The 24,190-nt window shown below is 39.3% G+C and overlaps 1 protein-coding gene across 1 annotated transcript in view; it reads right to left on the bottom strand.

Moving 5' to 3' along the window:
• Positions 1-24,190, bottom strand: part of LOC126278367 (coiled-coil domain-containing protein 170) — a 335,535-nt gene that overhangs the window by 13,714 nt on the left and 297,631 nt on the right. Inside the window, exon 14 of the mRNA XM_049978435.1 lies at positions 23,075-23,185. Coding sequence (XP_049834392.1) covers positions 23,075-23,185 — 111 coding nt within the window. The remainder of the gene's footprint in view (positions 1-23,074; positions 23,186-24,190) is intronic.

Here is a 24,190-nt window from a genome sequence, read left to right on the forward strand (position 1 = left end):
AGTTCCTACACCTCTGTCTTACCATTAACTAATCAATCTGAAAACTCCTAGTGTCTCCAGGCCTCTTCCACATATGCACCTTCTTTCATGATTCTTAAATCAAGTACAGGGTGTATATAAAGCCTGGGAACACTTTCAATTATTTATTGCACAAGAATGAAACATTATACAGATATCATACACGTGTCATTTTGTAGAGATTTTTTAAAAAATAGTGTGCGCTAGTCACAAACATGGCGAGTTTAGGTGCGGAGTGAGCTTTCTGTGTGTTGGAGTTCATGAAATGGCCTCCCCGATCACCAGATCTCACTCTGTGTGACTCTTTTCTGTGGGGACACATTAAAGATCTGGTGTATGTACTGCCTCTACCATGTGATGTAGCAGAGCTCCGGGAGAATACGGCAAGCCACAGTCGACAATGCCATGCTGGGATAAGTATGGCAAGGATTCGATTACCATATTGATGTCTGCTTGGTCACTCAGGGTTCGTGTATTGAATGTGTGTAAAAAAAAATCTTTCAGATTTTCTCTTCTAAATGCAGTGTGTGTGACATCTGTACAATGTTTAGTTCTTGTGCAATAAATGATTGAAAGTGTTCCTGAACTTTATGTACAGCCTGTATTACCTATGGTTAACTTACGTTCTGTGCAAAATTCTACCAGGCAGCTTCTTCCTCTTTCATTTCTTACCAGCCCATATTCACCTACTACTTATCCTCTTCCATTACCTACTGTCAAATTCCAGTCCCCCATGGCTATTAAACTTTCATCTTCCCTAACTATCTGAATAATTTCTTTTATCTTATCATGCATTTCTTCATAATCTGCAGAGCTAGTTGGTATATAAACTTGTACTACTGTGGTATGCATGGGCTTCTTGTCTATCTTGGCTACAATTACGTGTTCACTATCCTGTTCATATTAGCTTACCCGCACCCCTATTTTTTTACCTACTACTGCATTACTCCTATCTGATTCTGTATTTATAACCCTGTGTCAATCTGACCAGAAGTCCTGTTCCTCCACCACCAAACTTAACTAATTACCACTGCATCTAACTTTAAACTATCCATTTCCCTTTTAAAATTTTCTAACCTGCCTGTCTGATTAAAGGATCTGACATTCCATACTCTGATCTATAGAATACCAGTTTTGTTTCTCCTCATAATGCCATCCTCTTGAGTAGTCCCTGCCCAGAGATCTGAATGGGGGACTATTTTACCTCTAGAATATTTTACCCAAGAGAATGCCATTACTATTTAAACATACAGTAAAGCTTCATGTCCTCGGGAAAAATTATAGCTGTAGTTTCCCCTTGCTTTCAGCCATTCACAGTACCAACACAGTATTGCTGCTCTGGTTGATGTTACAAGGCCAGTTCAATCAATCACCCAGACTTTAGTCCGTGCAACTACTGAAAAGGCTGCTGCCCTTCGTCAGGAACAACAAATACTCCTCCGTTGTGGTTGCACCTGTTGTGTAGCTACCTGTATCGCTGAGGCATGCAAGCCTCCCAACCAATGGCAAGGTCCATGGTTCACATGAGGAACACCCAGAATCCCAAACCCTCATCCAGTTCAGATTCATTGATACCACCTTCGTGATTTGGATCAAGGGTGAGGACATTCTACTCACATTCCTCCAGGCAACACCTTCTCTCCCATTCACTTCACCTAGCCCTACTCAACCCAAAAAGGTACCTTCATCAATGTCGACCTCCACCTCAAAGGTGGCAACATCAGTACCTCTGTTCAAAGTGAACCTTCAACCAACATCAATACCTCGACTCTGACAGCTGCCACCCATTCTATACCAAGAAGTCCCTTCCATACAGCCTGTCCACCTGTGGCCATCACATCTGTAGTGATGAGAGTCCCTCTCGGAATACACTGAGGGTCTTACTGATGACTTCACAGCCCATAATTACCCTTCCAACTTCAAACAAAAACAGATTTCCTGTGCCCTATCTTTCCTGTTACCCATCACCTCCCAAAGTCCCACTGTCTGACCACAGAGGAGCATTCCCATAGTGACTCAGTACCACCCATGACTAGAGCAACTGAATTACATTCTCTGCTAGGCGTTCGACTACGTCTCGTGGTGCCCTGAAATGAGAAATGTTCTACTCACTATCCTTCCCACCTCTCCCACAGTGGTATTCCACCGCCCACTGAACCTACACAATATCTTTGTCCATTTCTATACAACAGCTGCTCCCAAACCCTTGCCTCATGGCTCATATCACTGTAATAGACCTAGACACAAGACCTGTCCCATATATCATCTCACCACCAGCTACTCCAGTTCAGGCAAACTCACGTATCCCATCAGAGGCACTACTACCTGTAAAATCAGTCATGTGATCTGTAAGTTAAGATGCAATTGCTGTGCTGCATTATGTGTGGGGCATGACAACCAACGAGCTGTCTGTCCACGTGAATGGCTACTGACAAATTGTGGCCAAGGAACAGCTGGACTTCCTTGTTGCGGAGTACTCAACCCAACACAATGTTCTAAATTTCAATGACTGTTTCACAACCTCTACCATCTGGATCCCTCCCACCAACACCAGCTTTTCTGAATTGCACAGGTGGGAACTAACCCTACAATACACCCATGTTCCTGTAACCCTCCTGGACTCAACCTTCATTAGTCATTGGCCTCTTTCCTGTTCCCATTTCAGCACTACGCAGCCCTCTGGTTTGATTAGTGTACAGGACATCAATTACACTGCTCGGCATCAACCAGTGTTCAAAACTGAGTATTTCATTATGTATAAAAACTTTTTAATAACTGTTTATTACTTGTGTCAAAAAATGGTTCAAATGGCTCTGAGCACTATGGGACTTAACATCTTAGGTCATCAGTCCCCTAGAACTTAGAATTACTTAAACCTAACTAACCTAAGGACATCACACACATCCATGCCCGAGGCAGGATTCGAACCTGTGACCGTAGCAGTGCTGCGGTTCTGGACTGCAGCGCTAGAACCGCACGACCACCGCGGCCGACTTACTTGTGTCACTTTGCTTTGTTCATATAATGAGAGTTGTATCAAAACTAAGGTCCCACATTTTTTACAAAATAGAAAACATTGTTTATTGTTATTAATGTATACATCGTTGAAAAGCTTACACTTTTGTCTGTTTTTCAACATAGTCTCCATTTTTTTCGACACACTTTTAAAGATGGTGCTCCAGCTTTTGTATTTCAAAGTCAAAGAAGTGTCCCGTTAACCCGCTCAGGAAGCGTGTGACCTCTGCTCGGACTTCACTGTCGTTCTTGAAGCATTTGCCGCCGAAGTGTTCCTTGAGGAAGAGGTGATAGTCACTGGGGGGTAAGTCCAGGCTGTATGGGGATGGGGCATAACAGTCCAACCAAATTTCTAGAAAAGCTCCTGTCTTTGACGAGCAATGTGGGGTCGAGCACTGTCATGAAGAAGCACTACTCCCTCTTGCCAGTTGTCCTCTCTGGTGATTCTGGATTGCTCGCTGGAGTTTGAGCAAGGTTTCACAATATCTGTCTGAGTTTATTGTCGTTGCAGGTTGCATGAAATCGATGAGGAGTATCCCCTTTCTGATCCCTAAACAAAGTCACTGTAACCTTTTCTGCCGAAGGCGTTTGTTTGGATTTCTTTGGTGGCGGTGAACTGAAGTGACGCCACTAATGAGATTGCCGTTATGTTTCGGGGGTGTAATGAAACACCCACATTTCATCTCCCGAGACGATACAGTCCAACAACTTCTCCTTGTTTCTTCCCCCCCCCCCCCCCCTCGCATTGTTGAAGAAACTTGCAAGCTCAGTCAAGGCGTTGCTCTTTGTGTTCATCAGTCACCATCTGGGGGACCCAGTGAGCACACACCTTGCTGTAACCCAATGTTGGTGTTAAAGTTCTTTCAATTGTGCTGCGGGAATCTTCAGGAATGCATTCAACAAGTTCACAGACAGTGACCCTCCAATCTTTGAGCAGCTCACTGTCGATCTTCTGAATAATCGCATCCGAAACTGGCAGTTTCCACTCTGTGCTTCATTGTGAACTTCCGTGCAACCCTCAGCAAAAGCATTGCATCATTTGTGGACATTCTTCACCATAAACCTCAGTCAGTTGCCAATTAATCTCCACAGGTGGTAACTTCCTTGCATGGAGAAACTGGATTACTGCCCGAACCTCGCACTTGGTGGGAGCGGTGATCAACACTTCCATCTCTGATGGCTGCCAAACCAACACTGAGCGACGCAGTGAATTGTGGATGGGCGGGATTGAGAATGGGGGAACTATTGCACATGGCATTGTTGTCGGGTTTAGCTTAGCAGCTTGCTTCGAGGCTGTAGCTCATTGGGAACCTTACTTTTGGTACAACCCTCATACATGTATTTTAGATATATCACTCTGTGATTACATCTGTGACAAAAGTGCACGTCATTTATGTTGGCGGCCAAGTTTAGGTTCGTTCTGCACATCTGACGTCACAAAACGATCAGCCAATGAACAGAGAACGACGTTGCCAGATCTCGACTGCAGTGCAGAGCACGGACGAGTGTCTCCAGTTTTAGAAACATTCACTCATAAATAAAGTAATAGAAGAAAAGCAATGTCTTGATAGCAGACTATCTTTTATAGAAAGTTTGGAAAAAACATTCTTTATACCGATTGCTTCATATTCTATTAATTACTTAAACCAAACAAGCAATAAGACTCCTAACTCAGGCGATCGCAAGGAAAGGTGTTTGTATCAACCTCACGAACCACTTTTTTGCAATAAAGAACAGCGGTAATTGTTTATTTCCTATTGCACTTCGATGCATGAGTAATTCATAGTCAAACCAACAGTGTTTGTCAGTATTTTGCGTGACTTGTTAGATTCTTCATGGAGTACTACAGCCCGACGAGCAATGTTAGCGTAACGGTGAAGGTGTTGGGCAACTAAGTGAAAGGTTATGAGTTCAAACCTTGTGTAGTGCAAAATAATTTCTTTATTTAAAAACAATATTGAAGTGTCTTACTTAACAAATTTTATTTGTTTGAATGCAGTTTTTTGAAATTTCTAGTGCTTTGTCTCTTTATTAACCCTTTCGCTGCTGCAGACACGTGCTCCTCGCATTCCACGCTGTGCATGATTTTGTTATCACTGCACTGCTCACCTGTACAGACACATAGTGTTCCCACTGCTTTGACACACTTATCATTCGATTTCATGATAACTATTTGCCCCAAAAAATTGATTTTTACACAAATTCTTGACTGATACCTTCCCCCATAAATGACTAAATTTTGTTTCGATGTTCAATGCAGTTATTGTGCAGCATTAATTGTAGTAAACCATTGCACAAAATTTTGAAGAGCTTGCAGAGGTAAAAGTCCATAGTGTATACTTTCTGTAAGGTCGATTTTAGTTGGCATAATGTTGCGAATGAAACGTGGGCAAGATACCTAAATTTCATATAAAATTTACTGTATAACAATATCTCATTTAATTTAAGTACCACATAGGTGTCGTATGTAAGATTGAGAAATATTCCGTCTTTCGCGACTGTAATAAAAGTTTTATTTACACCGGGCGCGTTTGGCTTTATTTTAAAGCACTTCAGTCAATGAAAGGTATGGCACATACACAACGGTACTCATGTTCTCTTTCTTTTTTTTTGTTCCACAGTCGCATTTTTACCAATGGTATTGAAATATATTCCTCTTTTACAACTGTAATAAGCGGCTTGTTTAGACCAGACGGGTTTCTCTCTTTTGAAGTATCTTCAGTGGACAGTATTTTGTCTCCTCCATTGCCAAGTCACCTTTCGTAGTTTTGTGCTGCGGTAACACAATATTCAATGTTTGTGTCGGCTGATCAGTGTTTTAGCAAATAAATGCTGTTTGTGTGTGTCACACACAAAAATTATATTTGACAAAGCTCAGAGCACTTCACTGATAGACGGTATAGTCAAGTCCTAATGTTTTTGTAAGTCCACAGTTTTGTTTAATGCATTTTGTCTACTTCCTTTTGATTGATTGAAGTGAACTATAGCATGCAAGCCAGTTACCTTGTTTAGCCACAATTATTCTGTAGCAGAGGGTTTGATTCCTTTTACCTTGTATGTTGGGCATCAGAGTTGTTTTGATGAACACAATGGTTCTTTATTGATACAAAAAAAAGAATCTGAGTAAGGATAACAGTACTGGAATCAGTCATCTCCCAAATATGAGCTAATATTCTACTACAGTGGCATCTCACTGTGACATACACACTTACCACTATTTGGCAACAACTGAGTTCCAAATAAAAGTTATGACTCTGTATAAGTTACACTTTCTAATTCCTATGTTAAAGGGGGCATTCATAATGTTACAGCTAACTCTGAACAATATTCTTTTGAAAGGTCACACATAAAAGCACAACTGATACCATAGAGGAAACAAAACTTTTTGTTATTTGCTGCTGTGTATCAAAAGAAGAGCTATGACAGCTGGCAGCACTTTGTCTGCTTTAAAAAGTGAGGTGTGAAAGGCTGCTATAGAGATGCATTATGTACTCATGTATCATGTGTGTGCACCACAGCCAATCATGTAACTTGATTTTGTATACACCTCTAGAGTGGCCATCTGCACCTCACACACGAAAGCCACCATTCCATTTCTAGAAACCCCTAAAATGGATATCAGCACCCAGACATTTAGTGAATTATTCAGTCCTGATTTATGTTTAAAACACAGTGTTGAGTGTCCGTTCATTGCAGCCAACATAATAGAAAGTATAATTGGTGCAGACTTTCTTCATTATTTTAGCATATTATCAGATCTGAAAAGAAAATCACTAACTGAAAGTAATACTGTTACATGTGACTGCACTCCAGTGTACAGCTGATTTGTCTGATTCCAATAGCTCACTCCACACTAATTGTAAGTACTCTAAACAACTTAAAGAATTATCTGCAATGAAAAAAACTCACCATTACACTGGGAGAAATTAAGCATGATGTTAAACATTATATGGGAACCAGCAATGGCCCTTCAGTGTACTCAAGCAGGTTAGATCCACATAAACTAAATTGGCTAAACAAGAATTCCAGTTCCTAATGAATCATAAGATGATTTGCCCCTCTAAATCCCAGTAGGATAGTCCTCTACACATGTTAGAAAATCTGGACAGTCTCTGGCTTGTTTGTGGAGGCTGCTGTCATCTTCATGACTGGACCCTTCCTGACCAATATACAGTAAATGATATAGATTCCATCCTTGTTGGCAAGAAATTATCCTCTGAAGTTGTTCTACTGAAATCATATTACCAAATCCCACTAGCTGAAAGTGATATGGAAAACAGTGCTGTTATCACAGCTCCTGGACTTTATGAATTCAATTTCATCCAACTTGGCCTCAGAAATGCATCCAGTACCTTCCGGAGATTTAATAAGCAAGTTTTGAGAAACTTAGATTTCTGTTTTGATTATACAGATGACATGCTGATAGCTTTTAGCTCTCCAGAAGAATGCATTCAACGTTTAACTATCGTTTTTGAATGACTGAACAATTTTGATTTAAGGATTAATGTTAGAAAATCTGTGTTTGGAGTTAATTTCTTCAACTTTTTAGGTCATGTGATTACTCCAGAAGGTACCCAATCAGACCGAAAACAAGTGCAAGCAATAACTGATTTAAAATGTCCAGGAACTGCCTCAGAATTATGTTGTTTGCTTAGCATACTGAATTTTTACTGAAGGCATTCAGAATATACTGCAAAACTTCAAGCTACCTTAAAGATTATTTGAAGAAAACCAAGAAAAATTACAATAGAAGCATTCAGTGGACAGAAGATACAGTAAAGCAGTTCAAGAACTGCAAAATGGACTTTGTAAATGCAGCCCTTGTAACATTCCTTAATGTAAACAATGAACTTGCATATTTGCAGACACTTACAATGTTTGCACCTGGGGCAGTGCTGCAATAACACAAAGAAGGAATATGAAAAGCAACTGCTTTCTACTCCAAATAGTTCCCGTCACCCCAGAAGATACATTCATCATATAATCTAGGTATGTACATGACAATAAGATTTTAAATAACTGCTTGAAGGATGATCATCTGCAGTATGATCATTGACCATGCTCCTATGACGCAAGCTTTTAAACAACAAAATGATAAAGTAACCCCTATCCAATTGTGTTACCTACAGTTCATGTCACAATTTACAATAGATATAATTTAGAATAGATATCAGACATACTTCTGGAAAAGAAAATACTATGTCTGATAACCTATCCAGGCTGGAAGAAATAGTACCAACTGATTACATGAAGATAGCAGTTGCTCAAGTGAGTAATAAACAGTTCCAGAAACTTTGGTGTAGCCCTTGTACCTCATGGAAGTTTAGACAACGTGAAACCCCTGGTGGAAGATTATTATGATTCAGTGTATCAACATTCATCCTTCTATTCCCCATCAAGTTTGATATTCAGATTTACCATTGTATGACACATCCTGGTATTAAGCCTTCTATGAAGTTACTCACATGCAGATTTATTTGGTCAACCATCACAAGCTATCCAAAAATGGGCAAACTAATGGATAACATGCCAAAAGTGACTCATACTAAATCTGCTGTTGCCCAGTTTCCAAGTACAGAGAGATGATTTAAAGTGACACACATCAACCTGACTGACCTACTGCCTACCTCAGATGAATGCATTATATTGTTTAATATGCATTTATCAGTTCAGTAACTGGACAGAAGCCATTCCACTGCACAATGTTCATATGAGAACAGTGGCGAGAGCATTTTAAAAACTTCTGGATCACTATATTTGGAGTACCTAACTACGTAGTGGCTGAACAAGTAGCACAGTTCTACCAGAGCTTTTACATGCATTAGCTCAGATTTGAGGTTCTAAATCAACACAAGCTATGGCGTACCATCCACAATAAAATGGGGAAATAGACGTATTCCATCAAACATTAAAGGCAACAATCGGAGCAGATAGTAATAGTAAATGGAGTGACATTGTTCCTACAGTTCTCCTAGAACTGTGTAGCTGTGTGAGAGAAGAAAGTAACTCATCAGCTGCTGCGGTGTTGTAAGGCACAATTTTAATGTTGATTGGTGATTTCACTGTAAGGTCAGAAAACAAAGAAGCATTTTCTTCTTAGTTACACCAACATACAGATAAACTGTGTCCTTCAGAATGTTCAAACAAGATACAGGAAACACAATACGTTAGTACAGATCTGCATAGAATGACTCATGTATTTGTGGGGAATGACAAAGTCAAAGCCATGTAGTACCTAAGAAGGACCTCTATGACGTCCTGGAGGGAAGAACAAAATATTTCACTCTAAAAATTAAAGATGTAGCAGCTAACATCTCACTTTACAGACTGATACCTGCCTACATCCTTCTGAACTCAAGCACCTCTGTTTTACAGGAAAACATGCAGAACACTTCACTTGTGAGTGAGTTACCCACATCTCAAAAAGTGTCACAAAAGAAAGATATATGATTTGTCTGAGTTGTGAAATTTGGCAAAAAGCATAAATAATTAACTTAATGAAAAGAAGACATTCAGCCACAGCCTTCACCAGTAAAAAACATAACCCCCCCCCCCCCCCCCCCCCCCCCCGCTCTCTCTCTCTCTCTCTCTCTCTCTCTCTCTCTCTCTCTCTCTCTCTCTCTCTCTCTCTCTCTCTCTCACACACACACACACACACACACACACACACACATATATATAGAAAGAAACTTCCACATGGGAAAAATATATTAAAAACAAAGATTCCAAGACTTACCAAGCGGGAAAGCGCCGGCAGACAGGCACAAAGAACAAAACACACAAACACACACACAGAATTACTAGCTTTCGCAACCGATGGTTGCTTCTTCAGGAAGGAGAGGGGAAGACGAAAGGATGTGAGTTTTAAGGGAGAGGGTAAGGAGTCATTCCAATCCCGGGAGCGGAAAGACTTCCCTTAGGGGGAATGTACACCTGTCCTTTTTTTCCCTCTAAGGGAAGTCTTTCCGCTCCCGGGATTGGAATGACTCCTTACCCTCTCCCTTAAAACCCACATCCTTTCGTCTTTCCCTCTCCTTCCTGAAGAAGCAACCATCGGTTGCGAAAGCTAGCAATTCTGTGGGTGTGTTTGTGTGTTTTGTTAATGTGCCTGCCTGCCGGCGCTTTCCCGCTTGGTAAGTCTTGGAATCTTTGTTTTTAATATATTTTTCCCATGTGGAAGTTTCTTTCTCTCTCTCTCTCTCTCTCTCTCTCTCTCTCTCTCTCTCTCTCTCTCTATATATATATATATATATATATATATATATATATAAAATAGAAAGAAACTTCCACATGGGAAAAATATATTAAAAACAAAGATTCTAAGACTTACCAAGCGGGAAACCGCCGGCAGACAGGCACGTGAACAAAACACACAAACACACACACAGAATTACTAGCTTTCGTAATCGGTGGTTGCTTCTTCAGGAAGGAGAGGGTAAGGAGTCATTCCAATCCCGGGAGTGGAAAGACATCCCTTAGGGGAAAAAAAGGACAGGTGTACACTCGCACGCGCACACACACACACACACACACACACACACACACACACACACACACACACACACACATATCTACACATACACAGACACAAGCAGACATATTTAAAGGCAAAGAGTAAGGGCAGAGATGTCAGTCGAGGCGGAAGTGCAGAGGCAAAGAAGTTGTTGAAAGACAGGTGAGGTATGAGCGGCGGCAACTTGAGATTAGCGGAGGTTGCGGCCTGGCAGATATCGAGAAGAGAGGATATACTGAAGGGCGAGTTCCCATCTCCGGAGTTCGGATAGGTTGGTGTTGGTGGGAAGTATCCAGATAACTCGGACGGTGTAACACTGTGCCAAGATGTGCTTGCCGTGCCTCAAGGCATGTTTAGCCACAGGGTGATCCTCATTACCAACAAACACTGTCTGCCTGTGTCCATTCATGCCATTGGACAGTTTGTTGCTGGTCATTCCCACATAGAAAGCGTCACAGTGCAGGCAAGTCAGTTGGTAAATCACGTGGGTGCTTTCACACGTGGCTCTCCTTTTGATCGTGTACACCTTCCGGGTTACAGGACTGGAGTAGGTGGTGGTGGGAGGGTGCATAGGACAGGTTTTACACCGGGGGCGGTTGCAAGGGTAGGAGCCAGAGGGTAGGGAAGGTGGTTTGGGGATTTCATAGGGACGAACCAAGAGGTTACGAAGGTTAGGTGGACGGCGGAAAGACACTCTTGGTGGAGTGGGGAGGATTTGATGAAGGATGGATCTCATTTCGGGGCAGGATTTTAGGAAGTCGTATCCCTGCTGGAGAGCCACATTCAAGGTCTGATCCAGTCCCGGGAAGTATTCTGTCACAAGTGGGGCACTTTTGGGGTAATGTCACAGAGGGAATAAGGGTTGAATTTTTGGAGGTGAATCAATGAGATCTTCAATGCAATACAATGGCTAAAGAACAAGCACTCATCTGGGTGGGATGGCATCTCAAGTGTGGTGTTAAAGAATTATGCCAATGAAATAACTGAACTCCTTATCTGCCATATCAACTTCACTAATAATGAAAATATATATGCAAGTGCCTTAAAAATAAGAGTAATTTAGCCATTTCATTGAAAAGGAAGTAAAGAAGATATTTCTAATTATATTTGAAACAGTTATCCTATCACAACTCGGAGCCTTTTTCTCACAACATGAAATGCTTACTGAATCACAGCAAGGATTTGGGAAAGACCTAAGCACAGCCATTGTAGACTCCTTTAATCAGTTTTATTCTATGGTGAAGGCTGCGAGGAACTGGAATTTTCAGCAACTAATGAGGTTGTGGAATTAAGTACATATTTCCACACTCAAGCACTAAAGGTCATGTAAGTAAATCTCAGATACTAATATTTGCAACTGGCAGCTCACACCACTGATGCATAAATGAGGTATTAGGGATAATGGCAGAGGACACAAAGAGCTATAAATTTGGAATGACATTTTCACTCTGCAGCGGAGTGTGCGCTGATATGAAACTTCCTGGCAGATTAAAACTGTGTGCCCGACCAAGACTCGAACTCGGGACCTTTGCCTTTAGTGGGCAAGTGCTCTACCATCTAAGCTACCGAAGCACGACTCATGCCCGGTACTCACAGCTTCACTTCTGCCAGTATCTCGTCTCCTACCTTCCAAACTTTACATAAGCTCTCCCGCGAACCTTGCAGATCTAGCACTCGTGAAAGAAAGGATATAGCGAAGACATGGCTTAGCCACAGCCTGGGGGATGTTTCCAGAATGAGATTTTCACTCTGCAGGGTTATAATACAAAATCAAATAGGGGTAATGCAGGAGTAGGTTTAATACTGAATAAAAAAAAAATAATAGGAGTGGGGGTTAGCTACTACAAACAGCATAGCGAACGCATTATTGTGGCCAAGATAGACAAAAAGCCCACGCCTACTACAGTGTACAAGTTTATATACCAACTAGCTCTGCAGATGATGAAGAAATTGATGAAATGTATGATGAGATAAAGGAAATTATTCAGGCAGTGAAGGGAGACAAAAATTTAATAGTCAAGGGTGACTGGAATTTGTCAGTAGGAAAAGGGAGAGAAGGAAACATAGTGGGTGAATATGGATTGGGGGGAAGAAATGAAAAAGGAAGACGTCTGGTAGAATTTTGCACAGAGCATAACTTAATCATAGCTAACACTTGGTTCAAGAAACATAAAAGAAGGTTGTATACATGGAAGAATCCTGGAGATACTAAAAGGTATCAGATAGATTATATAATGGTAAGACAGAGATTTCGGAACCAGGTTTTAAATTGCAAGACATTTCTAGGGGCAGATGCGGACTCTGAACACAATCTATTGGTTATGAACTGTAGATTAAAACTGAAGAAACTGCAAAAAGGTGGGAATTTAAGGACATGGGATCTGGATAAGCTGAAAGAACCAGAGGTTGTACAGAGTTTCAAGGAGAGCATAAGGGAACAATTGACAGGAACGGGGGAAAGAAATACAGTAGAAGAAGAATGGGTAGCTCTGAGGGATGAAGTAGTGAAGGCAGCAGAGGATCAAGTAGGTAAAAAGACAAGGGCTGCTAGAAATCCTTGGGTAACAGAAGAAATATTGAATTTAATTGATGAAAGGAGAAAATATAAAAATGCACTAAATGAAGCAGGCAAAAAGGAATACAAACGTCTCAAAAATGTGATCGACAGGAAGTGCAAAATGGCTAAGCAGGGATGGCTAGAGGACAAATGTAAGGGTGTAGAGGCTTATCTCACTAGGGGTAAGATAGATACTGCCTACTTGTATGAATACCAAGAGCTCAGATGGCAACCCAGTTCTAAGCAAAGAAGGGAAGGCAGAAAGGTGGAAGGGGTATATAGAGGGTTTATACAAGGGCGACGTACTTGAGGACAATATTATGTAAATGGAACAGGATGTAGATGAAGATGAACTGGGAGATACGATACTGCGTGAAGAATTTGACAGACCAATGAAAGACCTGAGTCGAAACAAGGCCCGGGGAGTAGACAACATTCCATTAGAACTACTGATGGCCTTGGGAGAGGCAGTCACGACAAAACTCTACCATGTGGTGACCAAGATGTATGAGAAAGGCGAAATACCCTCAGACTTCAAGAAGAATATAATAATTCCAATACCAAAGAAAGCAGGTGTTGACAGATGTGAAAATTACCGAAATATCAGTTTAATAAGTCACAGTTGCAAAAACACTAACGCGAATTCTCTACAGACAAATGGAAAAACTGGTAGAAGTCCACCTCAGGGAAGATCAGTTTGGATTCCATAGAAATCTTGGAACACGTGAGGCAATACTGACCTTACACCTCATCTTAGAAGAAAGATTAAGGAAAGGCAAACCTACGTTTCTAGCATTTGTAGACTTAGAGAAAGCTTTCGACCATGTTGACTGGAATACTCTCTTTCAAATTCTGAAGGTGGCAGGGGTAAAAGACAGGGAGCGAAAGGCTATTTACAATTTGCACAGAAAACAGATGGCAGTTATAAGAGTCGAGGGACATGAAAGGGAAGCAGTGGTTGGGAAGGGAGTGAGACAGGGTTGTAGTCTCTCCCCAATGTTATTCAATCTGTATATTGAGCAAGCAGTAAAGGAAACGAAAGAAAAATTCAGAGTAGGTATTAAAATCCATGGAGAAGAAATAAAAACTTTGAGGTTCGCTGATGACATTGTAATTCTGTCAGAGATGCCAAAGGATTTAGAAGAGCAGTTGAACGGAATGGACAGTGTCTTGAAAGGAGAATATAAGATGAACATCAACAATAGCAAAACGAGGATAATGGAATGCAGTCAAATTAAGTCGGGTGATGCTGAGGGAATTAGATTAGGAAATGAGACACTTAAAGTAGTAAAGAAGTTTTGCTGTTTGGGGAGCAAAATAACTGATGATGGTCATAGTAGAGAGGATATAAAATGTAGACTGGCAATGGCAAGGAAAGCATTTCCGAAGAAGAGAAATTTGTTAACATTGAGTATAGATTTAAGTGTCAGGAAGTCATTTCTGAAAGTATTTGTATGGAGTGTAGCCATGTATGGAAGTGAAACATGAACGATAAATAGTTTGGGCAAGAAGAGAATAGAAGCTTTTGAAATGTGGTGCTACAGAAGGATGCTGAAGATTAGATGGGTAGATCATGTAACTAACGAGGAGGTATTGAACAGAATAGGGGAGAAGAGAAGTTTGTTGCACAATTTGACAAGAAGTAGGGACCGGTTGGTAGTGCATGTTCTGAGGCATCAAGGGATCATAAATTTAGCATTGGAGGGCAGTATGGAGGATAAAAATCATAGGAGGAGACCAAGAGATAAATACACTAAGCAGATTCAGAAGGATGTAGGTTGCAGTAGGTACTGGGAGATGAAGAAGCTTGCACAGGATAGAGTGGCATGGAGAGCTGCATCAGACCAGTCTCAGGAGTGAAGACCACAACAACAACAACAACAACAACAACCATGACAACTGTGGTGTGAGTTGCACATTAAATCAACCATACTATGGAACATGCATGAGTGTTTAAGTCTGGCATTCAACAGTTGTGGCACTGTTAGTTCCATGATGGCATGGTCATGCACACATTGGATGGGAAAAATCAGTTTTTAATTGTCCTGAGGCCAAAAATTGCAAAAAAATCTACAATAAGTTTTAATTTTCTGTAGCCAAAAACCGCATGAAAACAATGGTGACATTGGCTTTTAATTGTCTTTAGGCCAAACACTGCATAAAAAGAAACAATGAAATCAGTTTTTGTCATGATAGTGGTGTAAGACATAGTTAATACCATCCACCATTTACTGCCACAAGTTGAAATCGAGAAATAGCGCATTCCACAACAGATAACACTGTGAAGACCCCATCACACACTTCTCCAATCACTTTTCCTAGGTAGAGATTTTAATTTTAATGTACATAATGTGCTAAGGGGCTCCGCCACTAGTCAGAGCTGTTGAGAATACCCCCCCCCCCCTCCCCCCCAAAGGAAGAGTTACATTTTCTCAACATGGGGAAAATTTATACCTTAATAAGCTACATGGCTGATCTTGGCTATTCAGTTCTTGATTTCTCTTGGGCCCACAGAAACATTGCTGGTCAATGATCTGTACTCCGGTACCCTTCTCCCAATGAAAGGATCAAGCAGTGCCTTATAGGAAGCTGCTGAAATGAGTGCTATACGAGGCTAACTGGATGCTGTACAGTCAGCTGGTTGTGTTCAAACCTTAGAACAGAATCTACATACGAATGTATTACATTACGCCTGCAGTTCATCAGGGTACTGAAGCATCCATTCCAAAGTCATTATGAGAACTGAAAAGTCCACCTCCCAATTGGATGAATGAGGCATGGTGATCCGCAATCGGGGGACAGGTGTGATGCTGAGTAACAGTTCAAATTCTTGCCACTTACCGAGAATGTTTAGACTTATGGGGACTGGAGACAGAGTACTACCAAATTATTAAGGACAGCAAAAAGAAATTGGGGCATGAATTTCTAAACTGTATAAATAGTTCTACCATTTTGTCATTAATAAGAGAGAAAATCAGGAGGATTTCTTGGTGGGTATCTAATTATTGATGCAATGAGCAATAAATAGTACTCTCCAACCCAGCAGAGAAGAAACAGCCCATACAATGGTGAAACAATCTACACTAACGAACCCCACCACCAACCAGGATTCAGTCATACAGCAATGCAAAGCCACCAATGAGCTGGGAAGTTGGGACTTCTATTCTGCCAAGAAGGAACTTTACTACTTTCCCTTCTTATTGTGGGAACTGAATTTGCATTGATTCTTGGTGGTGATACAGCACCTGGCCAGCATAGAGTGCATTATACCATTTTGCCACACCTGAAAAGGGCAACATGAGAAGTCCTTTTTGCTTTCTTCATCTAAATCTGGGGGACAGATTCCTACACACAGCCTGATGTTGGAAAATGTGAAGTCATTCTAAATGTAGTAATCTCACTGTAGACACACAAGGTCACGTGACACTAGTCGAAGAACTGGCTGGTGAAATCTACTACCTGACCATGTATATCTTTCTAGTGAATAAGATGAAACACTGTCGCTTAACAAATGGAATCCTACTATGGTGGTAGGATCCACGAGTGTATGGTACTTGTACGAGTGTATCTTATTATGAGGTTGTTCTCTTCTCCTGCTTACTTCCTTATGTACTTAATAGCTTTTAACAGTTCCTTACTTTGTAATTATTGTCTTTTGGGATTCATATATTTGTTAGTTTGAGTTTTTATTTATTAACATTTGGGTCCTAATGATGACAAAATCACGTGGCCCAACCCAAACAATATCAACATCCATCTAGCAGAATGGTTCCTAACGTAAACTTGTTGTTAATTTTTTTTACCTAATCTCTACTGAAACATGAAGGTTTCTCTAAATAAATTAATTAGGCAACATGGGATTTACCTCTCACTTCAGCAACCTCCCCTATCCTCCTAATTACTCATGATGATAGCTTCATCATGATTTTCCTTCATTTAACCATGCCAACATTTTTGAAATCCCATCTGACACCTTCATTACTAACTCGAAAAGATGAAACTTCACATATAAGTATTATTGGACTGGCTCTATTACATCATGTCACTCAGAACTTGATTTGATGTTACACTAATTGAAAAATGTAAAGATGGTACCCAAATGTAATTTTAATTTACAATTTACACTGCAGGCATGTGTCAGTGGAAATTGTGCACTTGTGTGACAGCAAATGAGACCCATCAGCAGGACGCAGCTGTCTCAGTTAGAGAGACCAGCAATACAGATATTTGTTAGAGGGTTATGATAATACATAAGAAACTGACATTCCCACTCTTTGTGTAGTGATTACAGTCAGTGACTTTATGCATGCACAGACTGTTAGCTGCTGACATTCACTGTGAAATTCATTCTATTGTGTGCTAAACATGATTACATCAATAGAACAGAGACACTATGGAAATGACGATGAACAAAACACAAACTGATGATTTATCATTACAACTCTGTCTGTGTGCTTCGCACAGCTTTCCTAATTGCTGCAGAATGTAATTCTATTGGGCAGATTGATTTTTTTCTGCTAACTATAGAATGTTCCATATAGAATGCAGTTTGTAATTTACACATGATTGCTTGACAATTCACATATTGAACAATTTTTTTATGAATACCAATATTAAAACTATTAAAATGAAATGGAATGAAATGTTCAATGATTAGCCCACACATCTCACACAACCAGTTTCGCAACTTCTGATTTGAATCTTCAAATGCAGCTGTAAATGCTATGTCTTAGGTTACAGAATGCCACAGAGCAACAACTGACATGGCTGGGTAAAGTTTTCAACCCTTCTCAACTGACAGGAAAAAGCTTTTGTTCAGATCGCCCACGCATCCCACACAATAAGTTTCACAACTTCTGGTTTGAATCTTCAAGTGCAAATATAAATGCTATATCATAGGTTACAGAATGCCACAGAGCAATAACTGATGTGGCTGGGTAAAGTTTGCAACCCTCCCCAACTGACAGAAAAAAGTCACATTAGCAACAGATGAAGTAGACAGATGGTTTAATGAAAACAGACTCATTGTGAATGCCAAAAAAACAACGTGGATCAACTTCACACATATTAAAAATGTAGTAAAAACAAACCTTATAGTAGAACTGGGTAAGTGTAAGATTGAACAAGCATCATACACTAAATTCTTGGGAGTATGGTTTGATGAACACTTAAGGTGGGAAAAGCATGTAATATCATTGAACAAAAAATTAAGGCAAACATGTTATAGACTTAGAATGCTTAAAAGCTCATGTAATATTAAAACAGTGTTATGTGTTTATTTCTCATTCATGCACAGTTTATTAAGATACGGTGTACAGTTTTGAGGGAACAACAGTCTAACAAAACATTCATTTAGACTACAAAAGAAGGCAGTCAGAATAATAAAAGGTATAGGATATAGAGACTCTTGTAGGCATGCTTTCAAAGAATTAAAAATCATGACTCTACCATGCTTATACATATAAGAAAGCATATGTATGTTAAAAAGAACACGAGGAATTTTCTACATTAAACAGAGAATTTCACAACTATGAAACGAGGAATAGGAATGATTTCCACAGAGAAATTCATAAAACAGCTATGTATTACAAAAGTGTACTATACCAACCCAAAATCCTCTACACTGCCCTCCCCCAAAAAACTAAAAATAATACCAAAACTGCACATATTTAAAAGAGAATTAAAAGACATGTTATTGAGCAATAGTTTTTACAGTATTGAAGAGTTTATGAATCATTGACAATAAAAGCGTGTTAATATTTCCCTGACATAATAAATATGTGTAATTGCTCAAATTTAAATACTTGGTGTTTCTATGAGAGTGTGAAACAGCGTTAATGTAAGAATAGAAATAATCTTTGATGTGAGAATCACTAGCTTTTTTTTTTTTTCGTATGTTGTTATCCTACTTGTATATTTTTATGTTAATGTTCTTATAGTTCTATTAAAATTGTAATGTCTAAGTGACAAGTAAATTCAATTATAAATTTTCATGTACATGTATTTTAAATTGTAATATTTATTGACAAGTCCTATGTCATTTTGATGATGTACTACAAGGATGCTAATAAATTGAATTGAGGAGCGTTATCAATTATGAATGCCATGTCAGTGTTAAATAATGAACTGTACATTTCCAATTAAAATATGCTCTTGTTGGCCTATGCCGAGCAACAAAATGCCCCTCACAGATGTTATTCAGAGAAATACTGGGCCCTGTAGTGACAAAAGCCAACACACTCATGTGCATTTTCCACCAACACAGCAGATAACAACACAAGCTACAAGCATCTCGTGTGTTGTCGAAATGTGTGCTGTGGCTGCCATCCAGGTGCTGATTGGAAAGTGAACAGTTCACATCTTAATGCAGACATGACATTAATCATTGGCGATGATCTTTTAATCCACTGACGGTGGTCTATTATCAACTGAGGATGGCTGAAAACTTTGCCTAGCCATGCCAATTGTTGCTATGTGGCATTCTGTAACCTGTGACATAGCATTTATATCTGCACCAGAAAGTGCAACTCAAAAGTTGTGAAACTGGTAGTGCAGGGTTATAAGTGAATTGAATAAATATGGTTACAGCAGACCATTGGACATTTCATTCACTTTCATTTTTATAGTTTTAACACCTGCATTAAAAAAAAAATACTGTTCGTTGTATGAATTGTCAAGCAATCATGTATAACTATTTTAGTTACAGTTTCCCCAGCTTTAAAATTATCTGTAAAGACTGTGATTAAACATGACACAAAATGTCAGGCAAATGTCCTCCACAGCTTTGTCTGCACACATCCAATCTGTGGTCAAAATATTTCACTACTGTAGACCAAAGTTCTGCTTGAATTTTACCCAAGACATATCTAATTTCTGCCTGGAGTTGAGGGGTGGTTCATGGATTGAGCACATAAATACAAGATTTCACATACCTCACAAAAAAGTCACATGGTGTCAGATCACATGATCTCAGTGGCCAGTTCTGATTGCCATTGCAAGAGATGAAATGAGCAGGGAATCTTTCTTTCAACAACCTTCTTGTGGTAATGGCACTGTGGCAAATTTCCCCATCCTGTTGGAATCACATGCATTCCACATTAAATTCTTGTAACTGCAGCCACAAAAACTGTGTTATCACGTGGTGATAATGGTCACCAGTCACCGTCACTTCTTTTCCAGTGCCGTCTTAAAAAAAATGTGGCCCAATTAGTCTACCAGCCCAACTTGCACCAAACATTTTAACTCCTTCTGGATAAAGACACTTCTCATGGGCCATGTGAGGTTTTTCTGTGCCCCAAATCTGGAAATTTTGTTTATTCACATAGCCATTAAACTGGAAATGTGCCTCATCAGTGAATTTTTTTTTTAATAAAAATCACTATAGAATTCATGTTTTGTGAATACCCAACTGGCACTTGTGTGATGCTTCAAATGGTTCATTGGCTTCAGCTCTTGTGTTAGTTGGATTGTAAAAGGTGCAAACACAGACCTTTTGTTAAAATTCGATGGAAATTTCTTTGGAATGGCTAGCTGTTGAGAGTGATGGTGAACTGACGTCATTGGACTCAGAGCGAAGTTCTCACTGACAAGAGTGACGTTCTCTACTAATCGACAAGAACTAGGACTTCCAGATGACTTGATGTTTACTATCGATCCTGTGTCTTCAAATTTCCTTCCAGTCTCTGCACTGTTGAGACATTAGGTGCATTTCACCTACAAAGAACTTCAACAAGTCTTTGAATGGTCTCTGCACAGCTTTGACCGTAGTTGAAATGCATTTTGAAAACCTTGATGCAATGATCCATTGTGTATTGTTTAATTTTAGCTGCTAACAACACACATAAATGGCAGCTGATAATAACAGTCGGTAATCACAGTATCAACAGATGACAGTGACTTAAATTTCAGGTCTGGAAACATAACAAATTGAAAGAGGCACTCAATTTAAAAATTACGTTCTTTATGGGACATCCTTTGTTAGCTTGCTGGGTCCCTCATTCACTAACAGATGACCATACAATAGCAATATAAAAATATACAATACCAATATAAAAATATACAATACCAATATAAAAATATACAATACCAATATAAAAAGTTATGCAATGATTGTGGCAGAGCTGGTAAAAGACACAACTCCTTCCACAGGTTGCCCAACCCCTGATGGGGCAGGATAAACCTCTGATAGGACTGGAACAACAGTAGTTAGCTTCACAAAAAAACATTTTTTAAAATGAAGATCACTTAATTGTAAAATGTAAACAATGTCTCATAGGTGTACTATACTGTAACCTTTGATCTTTAATTCATAATTATTTAACATATCTATTGTGACTGTTTTTAATCTTCGATTTTTCCACACACATAATTTTGTCTGAATTTTTCAATAATTGGAAAACAGGATGCTAGTAAAATAATTAAATTGACAATGGAGATCTTCAAAACACTCTGGTGGGCATACACGTGATATAAATGGTAGTCAAATGTGCTCCAAGACACAGTTCAGTTTCTTATATCTTTGTAAACACACACCAGAATACTGATATTATCGTGAAACCTCAAATTATTGTTTTGACTGTGTAAGAGGTGCTTTTGAAGAAAATTGAAATTAATGTGCAAGATTTGTGTTCTAAACAAGACTAATTATAGAACCTGGGCCATTAACAAGAAGAAGATGACAGCAAGCTGACCTGAAAACAATGCAGCTACAGATAAGTCATTTTAAATACAACTTGAGATGTGCCCGTCTCAAATATTTAATTGTAATGCAATATTGGCAGCAACGGTTGCAGAAACTTACAAACCAGTGAAAATTTTAGTGTAGTAATCGGACCAGAGTAACATTTCAGGAGGCATATATCCTCAGTGCAGGAGACAAAAGTAGGAAATTTTCGTTCAAGGGAGCCACAAAGACTATCCTTGACAACACTGGGACAATGAAACAAATGGAATATTTAATAATAAAGCTGATCTGCTGTATTTTCAATATTGTTTTTACTTCACCTATGTAAACACTATTATATGAATGTATACAGAAAACTATGTTCACATAAACAACAAGTGGAAGTTATTCCATTACACTGTCATGTACAACGGAAATCAGCAAAATTCACAGCTATGTATTTCTGGTGTAGTGGCATTAGAGTGAAAGTCCTTTGATAACCAACTACAGCCCTGATGATGAAATTGTGCTCCAGAATGTCCAATGATGAAGTAAAAATGCTACTGAAAAGACAGTAGGCAAATTTTGTCATTAGGTTTTCCTTTCTGGACAAGTTCGAATGAGATGGAAACTCTAGTTCAGTCTGTTATGGGGCAGAATGGCTGTATTACTGATGGATGTCTTGGTGCCAATGGTAAACCCAAAACTCTTTATGACATGACAAAACTGTGTTACACAATATAGAATAATAGACATGAATCATGTTGTCATACAGAACACTGTTCTTCACCATGCAACAGCTGGAATGTAACAATTCAGTATGAAATTTTTCAGAGAAACATTTCTTCATTGTACCTTACAGACCTGAACTTGTCGTAGTCTAATTTCATCTCTTTTTGCCCTTGAAAATGTTACTTACTGTCATGTGAAACTATGATGATAATACTATAAAACTAACTGTTAGCACCTAGTTATCATATCAGACAGTTTGTGTTCTACAAAATGGAATTAAACAACATGGTGTTTCAATCTAACAAGTACCTCAAAATGGATGACAGTTATGTTGAAATATGCTCCATTCAGTTTTACCTCAAGTGCTTTGATGCAACAAATTTTGTGTTTATTTAATTAGTCAATGGAACTTGCTTTCTGGTTGTCACTTGTAATAATTTGTTTTATAATAACTTGTTCAGAACACGAAAATGAGCCTGATATCTGATGAATAAAAGAGTGCTGTGGTGATGCCTTGATTAGTCAGAAAATTGTTGCTATGTCCTATAATCCAAATTCCATACACACTGATTCCTACCTGATCTTTCAGAAGTGTGACCTTGCGATTATACCTTGTCCGTTGCATTTCAGATTCCACTAATCTCTTCTGCAAGTCTTCAATTTTTCTGCCTCTCTCTAGGGCTGCTATCTAAAACAACATTTCAAAATATGGAAATCAGAAAGAGAATCTCAGTTGGGTGGAAGATAAACACCTGCTTACCAGCCCCTGAAACAGGCATAAGTTTGAAATGCGTACCTTGGGAGACAAATGCCACAAATAATAAAGAACACTCATTGTATTACCCCAAGCAGTAACTGTGCCTAAAGAGTGCAAGCATGACAGCACAAGACTACAGATCTATAAATACTAATCAAATAGTCAAAAGAATAATGGTACAGAATGTTTTGAGAAATACTTTTACAAATTTGCTGCAAGATTCAGTTTCAGTCAATAAAACTCTTCTGAGTTTGTGACCACATTGTCAGTATGTAAAACTACTGACATTTCGGTCACTGTTGCAAGTGTCCTTCTTCATGGTGTTTTTATTTAGTGCTGAACGAGAAAACTTTTTTCCTTGTATACCTGCAGACATGGCTGTTATCTAATTCTGATAGGCTGGTAAGGATGAAAGGGAGGGATGTTAGAAGTTCTTTATTGGTGTTTTTATTATTTCTTTTCATTGATGGAAACCCAAATTTTAGATTGGTGTTTGCATTACTGCTTGTGATGGGTGGAAATCAATAATTTGATTAAAAAAATAAGAAACTCTTATATGAAACTCTAATGAACATGAAAAGTGGCAATGAAACCATAACACTAGCAGAACTTCTATTGGAGGCATGATGTGATAGTGGTACAATATATTTTGTTTGGTTCATCAATGCCTCCATACTCACAATTCCAAATATTTCTCCACAAATATAGCACTCTTACATTAATAAAATTCATGACATTAGATTCTTGCATTCTCAATTACATTCAGTCCTAGCTTATAGACAGATTGTTTAGGATAAGTGTTATAAGCCCTGTGTTATAAGCCCTCAGGGGCTCAGCACTTTTTTGCTGGGTATGGGCTTGGTTTGGGTACGGGCTTGACAACCTGGGGGTTCCTGAGCTGGGGAGTGGTAAATGTCGCCAATCCACTGTCACCAC

The sequence above is a fragment of the Schistocerca gregaria genome, chromosome 6, assembly GCF_023897955.1.
Source record: "Schistocerca gregaria isolate iqSchGreg1 chromosome 6, iqSchGreg1.2, whole genome shotgun sequence".
Lineage (NCBI taxonomy): Eukaryota > Metazoa > Arthropoda > Insecta > Orthoptera > Acrididae > Schistocerca > Schistocerca gregaria.